Here is a 19,780-nt window from a genome sequence, read left to right as displayed (position 1 = left end):
AGTCTTTCATTTAGTACTGCTTCTTGGAGCTCCTGCTAGACAGGATGCTACCTGGTTCATGAATCATTGAATAAAGCCAGTAAAATCTTTAAAATCTACTCAGTTGTTTAAAAATTTTTTAAAAAATATTTATTTATGTTTGAGAGAGACAGAGTGAGCAGGGGAGGGGCAGAGAGAGAGGGAGACACAGAATCTGAAGCAGGTTCCAGTGCTTGAACTCCTGAATGGGGAGATCATGACCTGAGCTGAAGTCAGCCGCTTAACCAACTGACTTGGTTGATGACTTAACCAAATGGCACCCCGGTTGATTTTTTTTTTTTTAATACAGTGTTCATGTTGAGCATATAAGTCATAGGAGAACATACAGCAGACTCCATTTACATAAAGGTCAAAATCTTGCAAAAATAAACTTATTATTGTGGGACACATACATGTGGAGTACGCATCAAGCTAAGAGAGTGAAATGCTTAACACAATTTAGATAAGTGACAGGGGAGCATTGTGGACCAGGCTTCATAAATTCTGGTCAAATCTCTTTTCAAGCAGAGTGTTGGGTATGTGGATATTGGTTTCATTTTTTTTTTTTTAATGAATATAATTTATTGTCAGATTGGCTTACATACACACCCAGTGCTCATCCCCACAAGCGCCCTCCTCAAACAGTACCTATGCATACATTATCCTTGGGGTGTGCTACGTATTAAAATAAAAATAATCATAGCTAGCCGGTGGAGGGGGAGCTGTGGCGCGCAGAGCCTCCTAAAGGCGCTTAAATTCAGGGTTTGTTTTTCAAATCACCTTGCTGGTCTGACAAAACAAGCCTAGGGGCGGATTTAGGCAGCGGGCACTGCGAGGGGACCGCCCTATTCATCAGGTGCGCGCGCCCCCGCGTTGCAGACCCCTCGGACAGAGGGTCCCGGGGGCTCGCGCGAGGAGAGGGAACGTGCCTCTCCCGGGGGTCGCCCAGCCGCCTTCTGGGAGCTGTAGTCCGCGCGGGGCGGAGGCATGTCGGGAGTAGTAGTTCTAGGGTTCGCGGGGTTGCGGGACTGGTCCCGGCCTTTCTGGGGCTAGAGGCGCGGGTGATCTCGGTTACGCTGGGGCGGTGTGCAAGGAGCGGAGACTTCCCGGCTGCCTCTTCCCCGCAGCGGTGGAGCCAGCGTCTGTCCCGTCTGGGTGGGGAGTGCGGTGCCCGGCGGGGCGGCGCGCGGACACCGGGAGACGCCGCGCGGCCCGTGGGTCAGAGGTCGGCCGGGGCGGCGGTGCCTTGCGGGTGTCGCTGGCCCGGAAGACGCGCGGAGAGGAAGCGCCCTGCCAGGTGAGCTGGGGCGTGCCGGCACTGCTGTGGGCGGGGGCCTCCGGTGGCCGTCTGCCGAGAGACTTCTCAGTGAAGTAATACAAACAATAGCTCGCGCTGGCCGAGAACGAGGTGTGCCCGGCCGTGGTGTAGCGGCTTGGATGGATTAACTCATTTCATGCATCTGCATGCATAGCCAGTAAGTTGACTGCACACTGCCCCCATTTTACAGATGAAGGAACTGAGGCACAATGGCCAGGTAATTTGCCACGTTTAGCTAAGACCCTGGACTGGAGCAGGGATTCCCTTCCTGCCCCTGTTACTTAACCATTTTTGTTTCTTTGTCAGGTCGCTGTGACTCCTTAAGTTCTCAGTCTCCCTCACATCTGCGAAATGGGGTAGCCATACATACGTTTTAGAGTCGTTGTGAGGCTTAAAAATATATGAAAAGCACCCCAGATTCTGGAGTCTGTGAATACCTCTATAGCATCTTCCCTCCCCTGGCTGAGGTGCCCCAGCCCCAGATGACCCCCCCCCTCGCCCCCATACTCTGCTAGTTGAGCTCTCACGCTGGGCACTGCACCCTGGAGAGCCCCCTGCATGCAAACCCAGGCAGCCAGTGCAGGCAGCTGTGGTCAGGGTCCTTCTCTGACACCTGCCTGGCGGCTCCAGGCACACCTTGCTCTCCCAGTTGGGATTTGTGTGTGACAAAGACGGCTGTTTCCCGATGTGGATACTGTAAGAGGTGGTACCTGTGAGATTTGTGTGTAGGGGGGCCGACAAAGCAACAGTCTGGCATGCATCTTGTGCGAGAGGGAGTGTTTTAACCACATTACCTCTGGTGAGGTAGGGTAGGTCCAGATGCAGGGGGGCGAGAGGAGGAAAGTGTACAGGTTGTGTTATTCCCTAGGGACCAGTGCAGCACTCCAGGCAGGGCCACTCAGGGAAGGCACCTGTGAGGCAGAAAGACCAGGCAAATGTGGGCAAGCGACTTGACTGTGGCTTCTTCGGGAAGGAAAGGGCTAGGTGGGGCAGGCGGGCTTAGGGTTGGCCGTCTGTATTTGAAAGTGGCAGCCCCTGGGAAATTCATGTTCATTGTGGATTTTACAGTGTGTACAGTTTAAAGCTATCTAAGGACTCCAGGTATCTGTGGGTGAATCACAGTTTGCTTAGTCACAGCTAATAGACCTTAGGTGACCGTAAAGCATTAGTTTATAGCAGTTACAAGTATGGTTAATACAGGGAGATGGAGATGGGAGAATTGTCTTAGAGCTTGGTGAGCATGCGTTTGCTTGGCTTGCATCATTTATGTGGTGCAGCTTTGCTGGGACCTGGTGGGCATTATGGGTGGTTGTAACTGCATCTCCCCAGGCCATCCCTTGACACCAGAGTTCCTCATTACACCTTTTCCTCTCCAGATCTACCTTGTCAGCAGTCTACACTCCTCTTGCCAGGAAAACTGAGAAGGAAAGCATGGCTGTGGATTTGCTGCCCACTAAGGTGAAAGTAAGTGAAGATTGTCTTTCTCATGAATCGCTTTCTGGGTTTAGAGAGGGTGCACATGTTTCCATTCTTTGTCTGAGTACTTTTCTCTCCAACAAAACCTGGGGAATCCAGGGTTCTTTAAGTTTTCCCCAGGATCCAGGATTCATGGAGGGGCTGCTGAGGAATGTGCTTCCTCTGTCTCTATGTCACTCTTAATTCACCCTAAATCCAGCTTCATGACCAAAGATGGAGGCAGCGCTCGCTGAACATGTGCTTTGGGCTACAATAAGCGCTTGGTGGGGGCATGGTGTATTAGACAGTCTTTGTCTTCACAGAGGATACAGTCTTGCTTGGTGCAAAGACATGGAAGGACCAAAGACACCTTCAAAAAACACTGAGCACCGACTATGCACAGGATACTGTTCAGAGCACTGGGGTCACGAAGAGCAAAGAGGTTGTTTCTGTCTTCAGGGAGTTCATCGTATTGACCTCAGTTAGGAAATGATTAAAGGTCCAAGAGGAGTTAGGGAAAAGGTCCTGGAAGTAGTGGGGTCATTTTGAGCTGATACTGAAGGCCAGAAGGAGTTCAGCTTAGCTTGGGCTCTGAGGCCAGCACTTGGGAGGACAGGGGGCTGGGAGCCGAGCACAGGTGTGACGGTAAACTGTCCAGATGTCTTCCTTATCCATCTGACTAATTATCTCTGTCTTCTCCTCTGAATCTTGTCTACTGGCTTTGATTTATTCACACTCTCCTCCTGGGCCCTTCTTGCTCTTTGCCCTTTTTAGATCCATTTTCTTTTTCTTTTTTTAACATTTATTTATCTTTGAGAGAGAGACACACACAGAGTGTGAGCAGGGGAGAGGCAGAGAGAGAGGGAGACACAGAATCTGAAGCAGGCTCCAGGCTCTGAGCTGTCAGCACGGAGCCTGACACGGGGCTTAAACCTATGAAACGTTGATATCATGACCTGAGCCAGTCAGAAGCTTAACCGAATGAGCCACCCAGGCACCCCTGAAAACTGTACATTTTCTCTTTATTCCTTGAACTTGAATTCCCATTCCACTTCCATATGTATTTTTTAAAAATTTTTTTAATGTTTATTTATTTTTGAGAGAGAGGGGCACACAGAGTGTGAGCAGAGGAGGGGCAGAAAGAGAGGGAGACACAGAATCTGAAGCAGGCTCCAGGCTCTGAGCTGTCAGCATAGAGCCCGACATGGGGCTCAAACTTAAAAACTGTGAGATCATGACCTGAGCCAAAGTCAGACGCTTAACCAACTGAGCCACCCAGGTGCCCCTCTTTTTTTTTTTTAAAGTTTATTTTTGCGAGAGAGTGGGGGGAGAGGGGCAGAGAAAGAGGGAGAGAGAGAATCCCAAGCAGGCTCCATGCTGTCAGTGCATAGCCCTTTTCGGGGCTTGATCTCATGAACTGCAAGATCATGACCTGAGCCGAAATCAAGAGTCAGATGCTTAACCAGCCGAGCCACCCAGGCGCCCCTAAGATCCATTTTCATTACTTTAACCTGAAGATCTTTCCCAAATCTCTGTTCTCAGGCCTCAACTTTTCCCTAGAGACACAGTCTAGAACTCTTAGGAAATATTTCCACATGGAAGTCCCAGCTTTCCCCCAACGCCAGCTCCTGTTCCTTCCGTGGGTTTTCTGTTCTGCCATCCCCAAAGCCTCTGTTTTCATTGACTGCTTTCCCCCAAAGTAGTGGTAGCCTACATGTTACAAATGTAGACTCTGGAACTTGAGTTCATAAGTTCACCTCCAAGCTGGGGTTGTGGCCTTGGCAAGTTATTTTCTCTCTGTGTGCCTCATTTCCTCATTGTAAGTGGGATTAATGACATACATACCTCATTTGATCCATGTAACAGGACTGTTAATATCTGCATTTTACGGGTGAGGAAACTGAGGCACAGAGGAGCAAGTACCTTGACCAGGGTCTTCCAGCTAGCCTCGAACCCAGATAAGACCGTATATACATTAATGTTATGCTCTGAGAACTTAAGTATACGTAAAATTCTGAGAACAGTGCATGGTACATATTAAATCTCAGTAAATGCTAGCTGTTAACTACCATTATTATCATCATAAGCAGCAACGACATTATTTTAGGGCCTGCCAAATTGGTCTGCCTCTTGCCACTAGGCTGGACTTTGCTTTGATTCTCTAATTACAAGGAGATGTGTGTTGTGGGAAACCAAAATGTAAAGGCCAGCAAAATGAAGTGAAAGCAATACCCAGCCATCACCTGGGGTGCCCTCTGCCCACAGGTAGGGATTTTCACTGTCTGAGCTTTTCCCACACCCTCAAGCTTTTCTGAGAGACCCACTTGATTTCAGCTAAGGGAAGATGAAGAGGAGGATGTTTGCAACTCAGCTTTTTTTGTGAGTTTTTTTTGACTTCTAATTTACTGAAAACTGAAGATTTGAAAGCAGATAGAATAAAGAGTACTGTACTAAATACAGAGCATCAGTATCTGAACGTCCATTGGCTTCTCATCAGAAACAAGGGCCAGAAAATGATCGAGTGGTGTTTTACATGAAAGAAAGAAACTGTGAACCCAGAATTCTATAACCAATGAAAATATTCTTTAAAAAATTTTTTTTAATGTTTTTATTTATTTTTGAAGGAGAGAGAGAGAGACAGCGTGAGCGGGGGGGAGGAGCAGAGAGAGAGAGGGAGACACAGAATCTGAAACAGGCTCCAGGCTTTAAGCTGTCAGCACAGAGCCCGATGCAGGGCTCCAACCCACGAACTGTGAGATCATGACCTGAGCCGAAATCGGATGCTTAACCAACTGAGCCGCCCAGGCGCCCCACCAATGAAAATATTCTTTAAGAAGGAAGATGAAGTAGAGGCGCCTGGGTGACTCAGTCGGTTAAGCATCAGACTCTTGATTTTGGCTCAGGTCATGATCTCATAGTCGAGAGATTGAGCCCCGCGTTAGGCTCTGCGCTGAGGGTGTGGAGCCTGCTTGGGATTCTCTCCCTGTCATTCTTCCCCTGCCTCACTTGCTCGCTATCCCTCTCTCTATCAAATAAACTTAAAAAAAAAAAAAAGAAAAAGAATGAAGTAAAGACATTTTCAGATGAATGAAAATGAACCTAAGTCATGGTCAGCAGGCCCACCCTGCAATATATGCTAAAGTATATGCTTGCTTCAAGCTGACAGGAAATAATGCCAGATGGGAGCTCTCACCTTAGGAAGGAAATAAAGAGCATTGGAAAAGGAGGCCATGTGGATAAATGTAAATATATAAATACTTTTCCCTCTCAGTGTCTTTAAAATGCCTATGATTGGAGTGCCTGGGTGGCTCAGTCGGTTGAGCGTCTGACTTCGGATCAGGTCATGATCTCACGGTTGGTGGGTTCAAGCCCCGCCCCGCATTGGGCTCTGTGCTGGCAGCTCGGAGCCTGGAGCCTGCTTCAGATTCTGTGTCTCCCTCTCTCTCTGCTCCTCCCCTGCCTGTGCTCTCTCCCTCTCTCTCTCTCTCTCTCTCTCTCTCTCTCTCAAAAATAAACATTAAAAAATAAAAAAATAAAATGCCTATGATTGTTTAGAGCAAAAACATAATACTGTATCATGGGGTTTATAACGCAGGTGGAGGTAATACACATGACAGTTGTGGGTCTAGAGTTCATTTATGGTTGGACTCAAAAAGCTCTGTCTTTATTTCCAGAAAAGCTCTATCTTCATCTCTGGGGAGGGCCTGGATGGCTGATTTTTGACTCTGAGGCACAATAAAGGCAGTGGATATGCTGTTTAAGTGGATACCCCAGGGTGGTCATCTCAGGTGGTTGGGAGCTGGCCTACCTTGTTTGACAAGCCTTGCTTGACACACAAAAGGCCCCTGCTGAGCGTTTCCCCTTTAAGCCCTTCTGATTCAAAGTTCCTCCTACAGATCCAGGGACACAGCCTAGGCTGTGTGCACAAGGACAGGGAGATTGCACATGGAACATGTCTCCGTCCTCCAGGGCTTCACTGCACTCTCTCTGTCTTGTTGCACTTGTACCTGTTGCCTCCCATGAGCGTGCTTGGTGAGGTCTGGTGAGTCCTGCCAGCTCTCTGAACAGGGAGCGTCTTTTTAACAACGATAGCATGAAGAAGGGGTGGTGTTCCCATACACTTGCAAGTTCTTGCGTACTGTGTGAAATCAGATATTCGCTCTAATAGACTATAAAGAAATAAGGATGTATGTTATAATTCTCAGAGCAACCACTAAAAATGTAAAGAGGTGGGGCGCCTGGCTAGCTCAGGCAGAGGAGCCTGAGACTCTTGATCTTGGGGGTGTGAGTTCGAGCCCCATGCTGGGTGTAGCGATTACTTAAAAAAATCTTTTTTTTAATCTTTAAAAAAAATGCAAAGAGGTATAGCTGAAAAGTCAATACATAAAATGGAATGTAAACAATTTCAAAACAGGGACGCCTGACTGGCTCAGTCGGTTGAGCATCCGATTCTTGATTTCAGCTCAGGTCATGATCCCAGGGTCATGAGATAAAGCCCCACATAGGGCTCCATGCCCATGCTGAGTGTGAAGCCTGCTTGAGATTCTCAATCTCTCTCTCTCTCTGCTCCCCCTCCCACACGTGCACTTTCTCTCTCTCCAAAAAATAAAAAAATTAAAAATTTTGGAATAAATGCACACACCCTGTAAACAATGTCAGCCTACTGGAAGGGTAGAGAGTAATAAGCAAAAAATTGCTTTTCTGCTCCTCCACAAACACGAAAGAATAATCAGGGTGGACGGCTTGTTGTATTCTTCCAAATACTTTTGCGTGCACATATATATATATATACCAGATCCATCTGGATAATCAGGATCTTCTCATCTCAAAAATAAAATCCTTAAGAAGATCTTCAGGGTCCTTTTAGTCATATATATAACACTCACAGGTTTTGTTACTCAGCCTACCACAACCATTGGCTTACAAATAAAGTTTCCAGAAACATCTTTGAACAAATACCCCTACTCAGTTGCGTGAGGCTGTCTTATAGTGGACTCCTAACAGTAGAATCACAAGGTGAAAGCATACATATTCCTTTTTCATGCCTTAACAGCTCCTTCATATAAGAGTTGATAATTGGCCAGCCTCTGATTTCTCTCATTTTGTGGATTAACGGAGTTCTCTTGGAAGAACTGACTTTCTCACAGTCCCTTTTGGCACGTGTATAGTCTTGCAGGTTCTTTGGGTCTTTTATTTACTTTTAATTTCTTTAAAATGTGTATTTTTAAGAGAGACCAAGAGCCAGTGGGAAAGGGACAGAGAGAGAGAGGGAGACTAAGAATCCCAAGGAAGCTCTGGGACCCCGGGTCTTTTAATTTCCATAGACAGTGGATACCCATGTGACAGTCTAGTTTAGTGGTCAGTCTGCCTGAATTCAGTTCCAATCTCTACCAGTTTCTAACAGATTACCTTGGCAGGTAACGTAACCTCTCTGAGCTGCTTCTTCACTTGCAAAACAATTTAATTATAGTGTCTTCCTTATAGAATTTCTGTGAAACTTCGTGAAGATACTATGTTCAAAGTTCCTGTCATAGTTCCTGACATACAAGTATTCAATAAACATGAGCTAATACTATTTTTATCATTTGCTTTTACATCTCAGAAATTCTTTTTTGTTTCGGTTCTGCTAATGGCTTTTCCAGTTTTCTGGCATTGTTCTAAGTGTATTCTGATTTTTCCCCCCCTTTCCTTTAATTTGGATTTTGAGTGAGAGGGAAGTGGATGTCTGTGCTCACTTGACAGATCCCAGCCTCGGATTTAAATTCCCTTTTGGTGGGGACTTGGCCTTTCTCCCCGACTTTGCCCTCACAACACCTGGTGGGTTCTCAGTAAATATTTGTATAATTGTCGATGGGGGGGGGGTCCCAAAAGTAACATAAATAGTCCATTTGAAATATACTTAGAATCCTGGGACATCAGGGTTGGTTGTTGCACATCCCTGCGTCACCGGCGTTACCGAGTGGTGGAGAACTTGGTCCTGGGTGAGCAGGAATGGGTTTGCCGTTACAGGAGTCTGTGACGTTCAGGGACGTGGCCGTGGTCTTCAGCCAGGACGAGTGGCTGCGCCTGGACTCTGCGCAGAGAACCCTGTACCGGGAGGTGATGCTGGAGAACTATGGCACCCTGGTCTCGCTGGGTAAGGAGGCTCGTCTGTAAGGGAGAATCCGCTGCGGGAGCACCTTAGAGCTGCCCCTGTGGGGTTCAGAATCCGCAGTTTCTCCCCTAACGAGCCCCTGGGAAAGGAAGAGCCTCTGCGGAATTCAAGGCATGCATTTGTGTCTGGGTGCCCTTCCTCTGCCTTCCTCCCACCTGCCTCCTGACCAGGGTGATCCTCCTCCTGACCAGGGTGGTCCTCCTCCACTCACTGGGTCCTGTGAGGGTTCAAGGGGGAAGAGGGATAAGGCTGTGTTGTTTCTGAACCAAACCCACCCGCGATGTGCTGCGTGCCCCACCTCCCCAGGCTCCCTTCTCTGCCCTGTTGGCTCTGGTTTGTGAGCTCTGGACTTGCCCCATCTGCTCAAACTCCATTCCCTTCCCCACAAGCAGGGATTCCATCTTCGACGCCAAAGGTGATCTGCCGGTTGCAGCAAGGCAAGGATCCTTGCGTGGTGGAAAGGGAAACCCCTCAAGACGCCTGTCTGGGTGAGTGCGCAGCTGGGAACCGGGCACAGGGCAGGGTATATATGAGAGCAGGTCAGGAGGAGGCGGTGCTCTGAGAATTTTGCTGCAGTGCTGAGCCAGGGCCCCCTCATGGGAAGTTCCTTGGTGATAATGGTTTTCTTTGCAGCAAAAGGCCCCTGAGTAGACCTCTTTGTTCGCTTAACGCGCCCCGCTTTCCCTCTTTCCTTCTCTGCCACTTCACCCACTTCCTTCTGCTGTCTTGGCCTCTTGATCTCCACGGTTTTCTTTCCATCTGCAATTACACATGACAGACTTGAAAAACTACACCTTCGGTTGCGTCTTGAATTCTTTGTAATTTCTCTCATAACCCCATATTTCAGGGTGTTGTCAACGCTTCCGTGTCTCCGGTTTCTTAACTCAGCATTTCCCTTTTATGTCCCTGGAGACTGGAGCTGTCGTGTCCCACTGTGAGAGTCAACCAGCTCCCCTGGACCTCTGTAGCTTTTCTGGTCCAGGGCTTGGCATGCTTTTCGCACAGTGGACCAGATGGTAAATATTTTGACATTGAGGGCCACAGGTCTCTTTTGCAGTCCTTAAACTCCGCCATCTTAGTGCAAGGTAATGCAAATGCAGACAGAGACAGTAAGTAGTCAACCCACAGGTGTGGCTGCCTTCTAGCACCAGAAGGAGGTATCAGCTGGAGTTGGCCCAGAGACCTGTAGTTTGTAGACTCCTCTTCTAGCCTAGTCTAAGCTCACTGGTCTTTATCATAAAACTGTAAGTTGTTGAAGTTAGAAGATCACTTGAAGACCGTCAAATTTAGATACCTCTCTTTATCACGGAAGAAACAGTGCATCAGAGGTTGTCAAACACTTTGCTGGCAGAGCTGGAAAAGCTGAAAAGCAGTGAGAAAAGCCTCGATCACCAGTGTCATTTCTGTTCACCGTGTGACACAGACTGGGCAATATTTTGTGGTTTGTGGTCTTTGTGGTTTGACCTTTATAATCTATGATTTCTTGCCTTTATTGGCATGTTTTGTTTGCTCGTTGTCTTCACAAATACTTTTCACCTTTATTAAAATACAGTTTTCTAGGGGCGCCTGGGTGGCTCAGTCAGTTAAGTGTCCAACTTCGGCTCAGGTCATGGTCTTATGGTTCATGAGTTCGAGCCCCGGGATTCTGTGTCTTCCTCTCTCTCTGCCTCTCGCCAACTCATGCACGTGTGCATATGCACTCTCTCTTGAAAATAAAGAAACATTAAAAAAATTAAAAAAGAAAAGAAAATACAGTTTTCTCCAAAGAAAGAGTTACTGAGTAGTACAGCCTAGCACATAAGATCATGATTTGACTTTGGACATTTCCTGATTTCATGTTACCCCTGCCACTGCTTCCAAGTGCTCTGAGCTACAGGGAAAGTTACCTACCTTCTCTGAGCCTTGTTCTCCTCTCTCACTTTCTGGGCCATCAGCAGAGTGATTGATCTTTTCAAAACTCAGGTGTTATTCCCATACCTTAAGAGACCTTGTTGTTTCTCTCTTTATCCACGGAGTAAAGTAAAATTCCTTAATGTGACATTAAACCTACTTCGTAGCCTGTCTCCATGTTGCTTTATAGGAATCAGTGGCCACTTCCACTCCGTCTCCATGTTCTGGCCAAACCTGAACCCTCATTAACATTTGTGTGTCATTCCTTCTCGGGTTACTGCTTCCCCCTTGTCCACAGGAAACCTTAGATCCATCTGCCCCCCTCATCTGTGGGTTTTTCTTATTTTTTCCTGCTTCCCAGTCAGCATCCATTTTCCAGTCAGTCGCATTCATACGGCACTTTCTGGATGCCTTGAACACATCCATTACAGCATCTGTTGTAGTGAATTATAGTTATTCTCCTGTTATTTCTTTTCCTAATTGGATTGTGCATATTTAAGGAAGAAACCAGGTCTGTCTTTGAATTCTGTGCCTGTAGCATCAAATATACTGCCTTCACTTAATATTTTTTGAGTGTAATTGAACTGCCTTTATGATTAACTCAGTGCCGAGGAAGCTCAGATTTAAGTACTCAGTGCAACCAGACCATGGCAGCTATATCATTGTTCACCTTCCACTCTGTCCTCATTCTTACCAAATAAGGCCACTGTTTCCTATTATTATCTGCCTAAGAACTTACAACCCCTCCTGTGACCTGTATTATTATTCTGAATTCTTCTGCCAGTTGTTCAGGAACTCTGTGTTTGGCTTTACCCTGTTATTCCAGGGGCGCCTGGGTGGCTCAGTCAGTTAAGCCTCTGACTTCAGCTTAGGTCATGAGCTCACAGCTCTGTGCTGACAGCTCGGAGCCTGGAGCCTGCTTCGGATTCTGTGTCTCCCTCTCTCTCTGCCCCTCCCCCTCTAGTGCGCTTGCTCTCTCGCGCGTGCACCCTCTCTCTCTCTCAAAAATAAATAAACATTAAAAAAATTTTTTTAAATGAATTCGAACCTGGATTTCCTCTTTTAGTCATTAAGCCCCTCCCCCTGCCCCCAAATAGGTTTACTTTCCCCACAGATGACTTTGATCAGGCCTTCTTTCTGACTCATAGACTCCTCTTTTCGTTTTCTACTGAAATCCATCTCCTTGCTCTTTATTATCCAGCTTCCTTTATAGAACCACTCCTTGCTAATACTGTTGGTGTTGGTGTCTTGGTTCTCTGAACCTCACACCAACATTATACAGCCGAGGCTTCTCATATCAAGGAGAAATGAACCATTACTGTTTAATCATTTGTGTGTTTCATATTATCATTGCTGATTATTCACTATTTGTTCAATAAATGACTGGGTTTCAGGAGTCTGTTATAAGAGGAGGGAATCCCTTTTCATTTTTGAGGTCACCTGCTCTTCATAATTTTTCCAACTATGCCCAGTTTTGTTGTTTTTTATGTTTATTTATTTTGAGAGAGAAAGAGAGCATAAGAAGGGGCAGGCAGAGAGGAGAGACAGATTTCCAAGCAGGGTTCGCACCATCAGTGCAGAGCCTAATGCCAGACTCAAACTCCTATACTGTGAGATCATGACCTGAGCCAAGATCAAGAGTCAGTTGCTTAACCGATTGCACCACCCACATGCTCCCATTATTTTTTTTATGCAAGACACTCTAATTGCATGCTTATCATGTACACAGTAAGGAATTAACAAATAATGATGTTAATGTTTATAATGTTAATGTATAATATAGGTATGTAATATACATTAAAGCGTGTATAATATACAATATGTATGTATAGTATATACATATATATACATAATATGTCTATATTAATATACACTAATAATGTACATTAACAATAATCAAGATATTCTCTTTGAACAAACACTTGAATTATTTTCAGACTTCGTGTATGTATATATGTTAAGTAATAGAATGTTTAAGTAAAATATGTTTTGGAAGAGAGAGAGAGAGACTGATTTAGGCTTTAGTCATTAAATTTCTTTAGAAAAATGAGATTAGAGTAGCCTAGTAGATTTCTGGATGGGCAGGGAATGTCATATTGTGACAAAGGATAAAAAGAGGGGAGGTACCCTGGTCAATCCTTTAACTTGCAAACTGTTAGGTTTTCCATTAACATCTTGAAGAAAAATCTATATTTTTATACAGATTTATAGCCTGTGTGCCTTTTTCCTCTTATTATTTAATTTTAATCATATATATTTTATTACTAAAACCTGATGGATTTTTATTAACCTAAATTTAAGTACATACAATTACCTAATTACACAGACCTAGTTTTAACCTATTTTCAATCATGGATTGATTAAAGAAAGCCAGATTTGAGCCCACAGTTCCATAGAATCAGCTCAAGCTGAATCCTTTCACTTAACATCATATCTGAGCTTGGGGCTTGGGCATATTTCAGAACTTTGGGGCATATTCACTCCACATTTCTTGTAAACTTTCATTTGTCTAAAGAGATTCTCACAGGGGTGCCTGGCTGGCTCAGTCAGTGGAGCATGAGACCTTTGATCTTGGGGTTGTGAGTTTGAGCCCCATGCTGGGTATAGAGATTACTTAAAAAAAAAATCTTTAGGGGGCGCTTGGGTGACAGTCTGTTAAGTGTCCGACTTCGGCTCAGGTCATGATCTCACGGTTCGTGAGTTTGAGCCCCACGTCAGGCTGTGTGGTGACAGCTCAGAGCCTGGAACCTGCTTCGGATTCTGTGTCTCCTTCTCTTTCTGCCCCTCCCTTACTCAAACTCTGTCTCTCTCTCACTCTCTCTCTCAAATAAATGAATAAACATTAAAAAAATTAAAACTTTAATAAATAATACAAATATAAAAATAAAAAGATTCCCACAAAAGGAGGTCAGTCTTCTGGTTGCAGCTTATTAGAAGAGATGACTATCTATTTTTCCTCGTGATCAATTTGGAAGGGAAAAGTGGGGGCAGGGAGGTGTGAACAAAACTGTTACTTCTCCAATCACCAGGGATAGGTTGTTGTACGAGGCTGATTTATTCCATATTTTCCTCTTCTTTATTGTCAGCATCTTGAATTTAGATCAGAAATCCTCAATACAGTCATGCTTCAGGGCTGCTGTAAGTTTGAAAACCTGAGCACCCTCTTATTAACAGACTGTTTCTCCTTTCACAGACTGTGATACGAAATCATATTCACATACAGATTCACAAAATTTAAGGAAAACATCACAGATATTTTTAAATGATCACACCTAGAGTTTCAGCTATGGGCACTAACATCATAAAATCCACATGTGAATAGAAAGAAGATACGGGTGCCTGGCTGACTCACTTGGAGGGGCACACAACTCTAAATCTTGGGCTTGTGAGTTCAAGCCCCATGTTGGGTGTAGAGATTATGCAAAAAATAAATAAATAAATAAATAAATAAATAAATAAATAAATAAATAAGTAAGTAAGTAAACTTTAAAAAAAAAAAAAGGAGAAAATAAAGACAAGTTACCTACCTCATGGCCCAGCATACAGAACAGGAAATGATACACTGAAATACGCCACAGTTTATTCAACTCGAACTTCGGAGCTAACATTTTTCTGTAGCCTCATACCTTCAGCTTGACCCGTTCTCTCTGCCTCTGCTTCTCTCAAGTCGCAATGTCTTTGTTTCCAGTGTTAATCTGTTCACTCAATTCTCCGACACCACTCCTTCACCTGTTTACCACTCTTCCTTTCCATCCTATCCTGCTTTTCCCCAGTGGCAAGTCCATATGTGAGATCAAAAGAGGTATAAAACCTCTTTTATTTATTTATTTTTTGAGAGAGAGAGAGAGAGAGCAGGGGAGAAGGGCAGAGAGAGAGGGATAGAGAGAATCTCAAGCAGGCTCCACTTTCAGTGCAGAGCCCGACATGGGGCTGGATCCCACAACCCTGGGATCATGATCTGAGTTGAAACCAAGAGTCAGACGTTCAGCTGACTGAGCCACCCAGCCGCCTCTCAGACCTGTTTTATATGTACTATTGCCAATTTTACTGTTCCACGGTTGCATGTTTCTCTCTTCCTGTAGAGGTGCCGTTAATGCTTCTGATCCACTCCAGGTTTCAAGACTTGGCCTGAAATGGAAGCCTCACCTCCCAGACAGGACATTTCTATAGAAGAAACATCTCAGGGAATAATAAAGAAAAAGTCCATTAAGTTTGGTCACTGGGACATCGATTTTGGACAGACTTTGGAATTGGAGAGTGGAACAGAACAGGAGCAACGGAAGAAACCTCTTCAGCAAATCATGACCTCACACAAAAAAACTGTGAGTGGAGATGTAAAGCAGACACGTCTTGAATTGGGGCAAGGCTTACTTATAAATACAATTCTTGTCACACAACAGAGTGTTCCTATAGAAAGGATACCCAATATATATTACACTTTTGGGAGAGATTTTAAACAGAATTTTGATTTAATGAGATGCATCCAGATTTACCCAGGAGAAAAACCTCATCTTTGTAATGAATGTGGGAAAAGCTTCAACCAGAGTCTCCATCTGATTGAACACCAGAGAATTCACACTGGTGAGAAACCCTACAGATGTAGTGAGTGTGGGAAACCCTTTAGCCACAGATCCTCCCTTCTTGCCCATCAGAGAATTCATACTGGAGAGAAACCTTACAAATGTAATGAATGTGAGAAGGCGTTTAGCAGCAGCTCGACCCTAATCAAACACCTGAGGGTGCACACCGGCGAGAAACCCTACCAGTGTAAGGAATGTGGTAAAGCCTTTAGCCAGTGTTCAACCCTCACTGTACATCAGAGGATTCATACTGGAGAGAAACTCTATAAATGTGCTGAATGTGAGAAGGCCTTCAATTGTAAAGCAAAACTTCACAGACACCAAAGAATCCACACAGGGGAGAAACCCTATAAATGCAGTGAATGTGGGAAAGGTTACAGCCAGTTTGCATCCCTGGCTGAACATCAGAAGCTTCATACTGGAGAACAGCTGTGTAAATGCTTGGAATGTGGGAGAACCTTCACACGCATCTCCACCCTTATTGAACACCAGCGAATTCATACTGGTCAGAAACCCTACCAGTGCAGTGAATGTGGGAAAGCCTTCAACCAGTATTCATCCTTCAGTGAACATCATAAAATTCACACCGGGGAAAAGCTTCACCCATGTGGAGAATGCGGGAAAGCCTTTGGTTGCAAATCCAACCTTTACAGGCATCAGAGAATTCACACTGGAGAGAAACCCTACCAGTGTAATCAGTGTGGGAAAGCCTTCAGCCAGTATTCATTCCTAACAGAGCACGAGAGGATCCATACTGGCGAGAAACTCTACAAGTGCATGGAGTGTGGGAAAGCCTACAGTTATAGATCAAACCTTTGTAGACACAAAAAAGTTCACACTAAGGAAAAACTCTATAAATGGAAGGAATATGGGAATCCTTTTATCTATAGCTCCTCCCTTACTCAGTATCAGAGATTTCTCAGAGATGATGAGTCCTGTGAAGTTTAATTCTTCTCTCAAATGATTCAAGACTCCTCACTGGAGAATAATAAATAGGGCACAGACTCCAGATCAGATAAAGATTTTTTTTTACTTCGGGAGGAAATATGCTAGTTTCCACTAAGTCATGGTAAAATTGATCAATGGAATTATGAAGAGCACCGATTTGTCAAATTTTATAAGAATCATTAAATATTAAATGCTAAGGTTACAAAGAACATATAATAATTTTTAAATTCATAGAAAAAATATAAAAGGCCTAACTTAAAAAAATAGTAAAAATAATGGAATGTGAGTTTTGTTTCTTTTTCTTTTTCTTTTTCTTTTTCTTTTTCTTTTTCTTTTTCTTTTTTAGAGAGAGAGCACAAGTGGGGAAGAGGGGCGGTGGGGGGAGAGAGAGAGAGAGAGAATGGGAGAGAGAATCCCCAGCATGCCCCACACCCAATGCAGAGCCTGATGCAAGACTTGATCTCACAAATGTGAGATCATGACCTGAACTGAAAGCAAGAGTCGGACGCTTAACTGACTGAGCCATCCAGGCGCCCCTAAGTTTTGTTTCTTTCATTAGAGTTTATTCCCTAAGAGTAAGCTTCAGTATGAATTTTCTTTTAAAAACGGTCATTGAGTTAAAGTGAATAAGCGTGAGGCCATAATTTGCTAAAATGGCAGGCAAATACAGGACACACGCTTTTCCATGAAGAGAAGCTCAAGATAAAAAGGAATTCTTTAAATTCAAATTTTCACATGGAAATAATCAAGCTCAATTTTTCATGAACTGTGTCACTGGCAGGTTATATATATATTTATATATCTATACACATATGTGTACAAACATACATATGCACAAGTTTTGGAATATATGTATATTTTTTCCGAAAGTTTTTGATGATTAAAAAAACATGGTTTCATTAACCTAGAATTCAGTTTTGGAAATTGAAGTTTTTCCCAAAGTGAGTCTCTTTTCCTTTTCCTTACATTATTTCTTAATTTGACATGACTTGACATTACTGAATAGTCTTAGGCTAGTATTATAGAAGGTGCAGTAAATTGAGGCCAGTGGAGAGAATGTGATGCAAATACTCTGTTTTCTGTTGCAGAAGGTACGTATTTGCAGAATCTGACTACAGCTGGTAGCTCATTAGAGCCAGGTGGAATTTTAATTTAGTTTATTTATAGCTAACAAAATTGAGCTTATTGGGCAGAGTCGAGACTAGAACCTAAGTTTCCAGCTCCTGTTTTCTGTGACAATTATAGGTATGAATTACAATAATTCACTTCCAATCTCACGTCCCGAGAGTATGACTTACTGTTTGTTTTGTAAACTGGTTCGGCACAACAACAGTAATTTCATCAGTTTTATTTCTGTGTTTGACAGGTTCTTCCTAACTGCAGTCCTGTTAATTGGCTTACAGTCATGCCCTTTGTTTTTATGTGTCCCTAATTACACCTGCTTTTGTAATCACTGTACATAAGTCCTCAAACCCAGCTGAGGTCCAGATAGTGAAATTGCTTTTCGATTTTCACATACAAGACTGCCTTTCATTTGTTTTTGTTATACGTCTTATTGTGTAAAGTGATAAGTGAATATTTAATTATTAAACCTTCTAGTCATCAGTTAAAATTGGGTATCCAAATATTTTCCATATTTTTGAGATACATTTAATTTTCCCTGTGCCTCCTTCCCACAATTTTATATTTCAGTTTCACAGTTGGTATCATTTAAAAAAACTGTCCTAATAAAAGTAGCTAGAACCGTCTGAGAAAGGTTTTAGAATTAAATGCAGACATTCAGCATAGTGTACTTCTTGACCTGTCTTAGCTCATTAGAAAATCTCTCTTTATATATTTATGTATATTTGTTAGGAAATGAGCTTTTATAAAGACTTCAATGTTTAACACTGGATAGAGCCATTTGCAAGATATTTCAGATAAAAACATGTTTGGTTATCCAATAGCAATGACCATGTTTAGTGCCCAGATTTTGGTTTCCAAATGCTATTCCCTACTGAAAATAACCATGGCTCATTTGGAGCAGGGAAAATATAAAATGTGTCTGAGGTATCTTTTTATGAAACAAAACCAACAGATAGCACTTAAAGACAAGCACTTAAAGGATAACATCAGGGGCTCCTGGGTGGCTGAGTCAGTTAAGCATCCAACTGTTGGTTTCAGCTTAGGTCATGATCTCACAGTTTTGTGGGGAAGAGCCTGGCGTTGGGCTCTGCACATGGAACCTGCTTAGGATTCTCTCTCACCCTCTCTCTGCCTGTTCCCATTTGTGCCGTCTCTGTCTCTCTCAGAAATAAATAAACTTAAAAATTTTTCTTTAAAAAAAGGATAATGTCAGAAGGACACGGGAGCCAAGTTGAAGGTTCTCTCACTGGTCAAATTTAACACAATATAAACATCGAAAAGAATAATCATTGTAATTGTGTATAACATGCTAAGTAAAAATGAGCCCATTATGAAAAAGTAGTGAAAAAAAAAGGAAAGCTGTCTATGAACTTATTTGGTGAATGCCATCTTTTTAGCTGTCTGTGGAATGATAGACAAATCACCATCTTAAAACCCTCAATGCAATTAAATCAGGAGAATCCAATGGATAGTAAAACCATCAGGTGAAAAAAAATTTTAAGGAACATTATATGGTGTCAAAGGTCACAGATCCGATTGCAAAGAAAAGATATGCCTTTAAAATGGAGAGATCTGGCTGTCAAACTGAGTTTCACTACCGGTGGGGCAACCTGACTTTATGTGGCTCCTGATGAGATGCAGTACGAGGCACTCATGATCATCTGTGACGTATTCTTGCCAAAAATGCTTAATGAAAATCTAATTAAGCCTCCTCTCCGGATTGTTTTCCGTGTTTATAAGAAATCTAAGAGCTAAAGGAACAACTTGAATTATGTGATGAGGAAACAGACAAACCGAGAGTGTGAGACTTTGTACAAGACAACTGGCCAGGACTTTTCAACAAGCCAATGTAGTAGGACAAAAAGACTTCTAGATTAAGGCCCTGAAGAGTCACAAGCAAAGTGTGATCCTTAATTGGCTTCAGAGTCCGAAAAATTCAAACTGTAAAAGACATTTGGGGGTATATTTGGGGAAGGAGGAGGATGGAATGGGTGTTAGATAATGTCATACGTTTAATTTTCCTAGAAGTGATAATGGCATTGAGGTATATAGGATGTTGCCCTTATTCTTAGGAGATGCATGTAAAAGTTTTCAAGTCTGAAAAGTCATGATGTCTGCAGCACATTTGCAAGTAAGCATGTAAAAAGTTAGTCAACTGTTATGAAAAATTAGTCAACTTTGTGGAGGATATAGATGTGTTCATTGGTCATCCTTCCAACTTTTCTGTATGTTTACAATTTTAATTAAAAAAACGGAGGCAGGAAGTCATTGTATAATGTGATGAATATGAAG

The 19,780-nt window shown here is 43.4% G+C and overlaps 1 protein-coding gene across 2 annotated transcripts; it reads left to right on the top strand.

The window, feature by feature from the left end:
• Positions 1 to 1,092: 1,092 nt before the first annotated feature.
• On the top strand, positions 1,093 to 16,608 carry ZNF354C (zinc finger protein 354C). Of its 2 annotated transcripts, XM_032592644.1 has the most exons (5): positions 1,093 to 1,315; positions 2,713 to 2,800; positions 8,801 to 8,927; positions 9,338 to 9,433; positions 14,949 to 16,608. In XM_032592644.1, the coding sequence occupies exons 2-5, from the start codon at positions 2,768 to 2,770 to the stop codon at positions 16,361 to 16,363; spliced, it is 1,671 nt and encodes a 556-aa protein (XP_032448535.1). In that variant the 5' UTR covers positions 1,093 to 1,315; positions 2,713 to 2,767; the 3' UTR covers positions 16,364 to 16,608. The 2 variants fall into 2 exon arrangements, with proteins under 2 accessions (XP_032448535.1, XP_032448537.1); XM_032592646.1 differs by lacking the exons at positions 1,093 to 1,315; positions 2,713 to 2,800; positions 8,801 to 8,927 and having other exon boundaries at positions 9,351 to 9,433; positions 14,918 to 16,608.
• The last annotated feature ends 3,172 nt before the right edge of the window (positions 16,609 to 19,780 follow it).

The sequence above is a fragment of the Lynx canadensis genome, chromosome A1, assembly GCF_007474595.2.
Source record: "Lynx canadensis isolate LIC74 chromosome A1, mLynCan4.pri.v2, whole genome shotgun sequence".
NCBI classification, from domain to species: Eukaryota; Metazoa; Chordata; class Mammalia; order Carnivora; family Felidae; genus Lynx; species Lynx canadensis.
The sequence above is the reverse complement of the archived record's forward strand: the minus strand, read 5'-3'. Positions and strand labels throughout refer to the sequence as shown.

Bases quoted from the DNA above. Each gene is read 5' to 3' on its own strand.
- ZNF354C (XM_032592644.1), top strand. From the start codon at position 2,768: ATGGCTGTGGATTTGCTGCCCACTAAGGTGAAA. The intron at 2,801-8,800 runs GTAAGTGAAGAT...TTGCCGTTACAG, and splicing joins TGCTGCCCACTAAGGTGAAA to GAGTCTGTGACGTTCAGGGA. The intron at 9,434-14,948 runs GTGAGTGCGCAG...GATCCACTCCAG, and splicing joins CCCTCAAGACGCCTGTCTGG to GTTTCAAGACTTGGCCTGAA.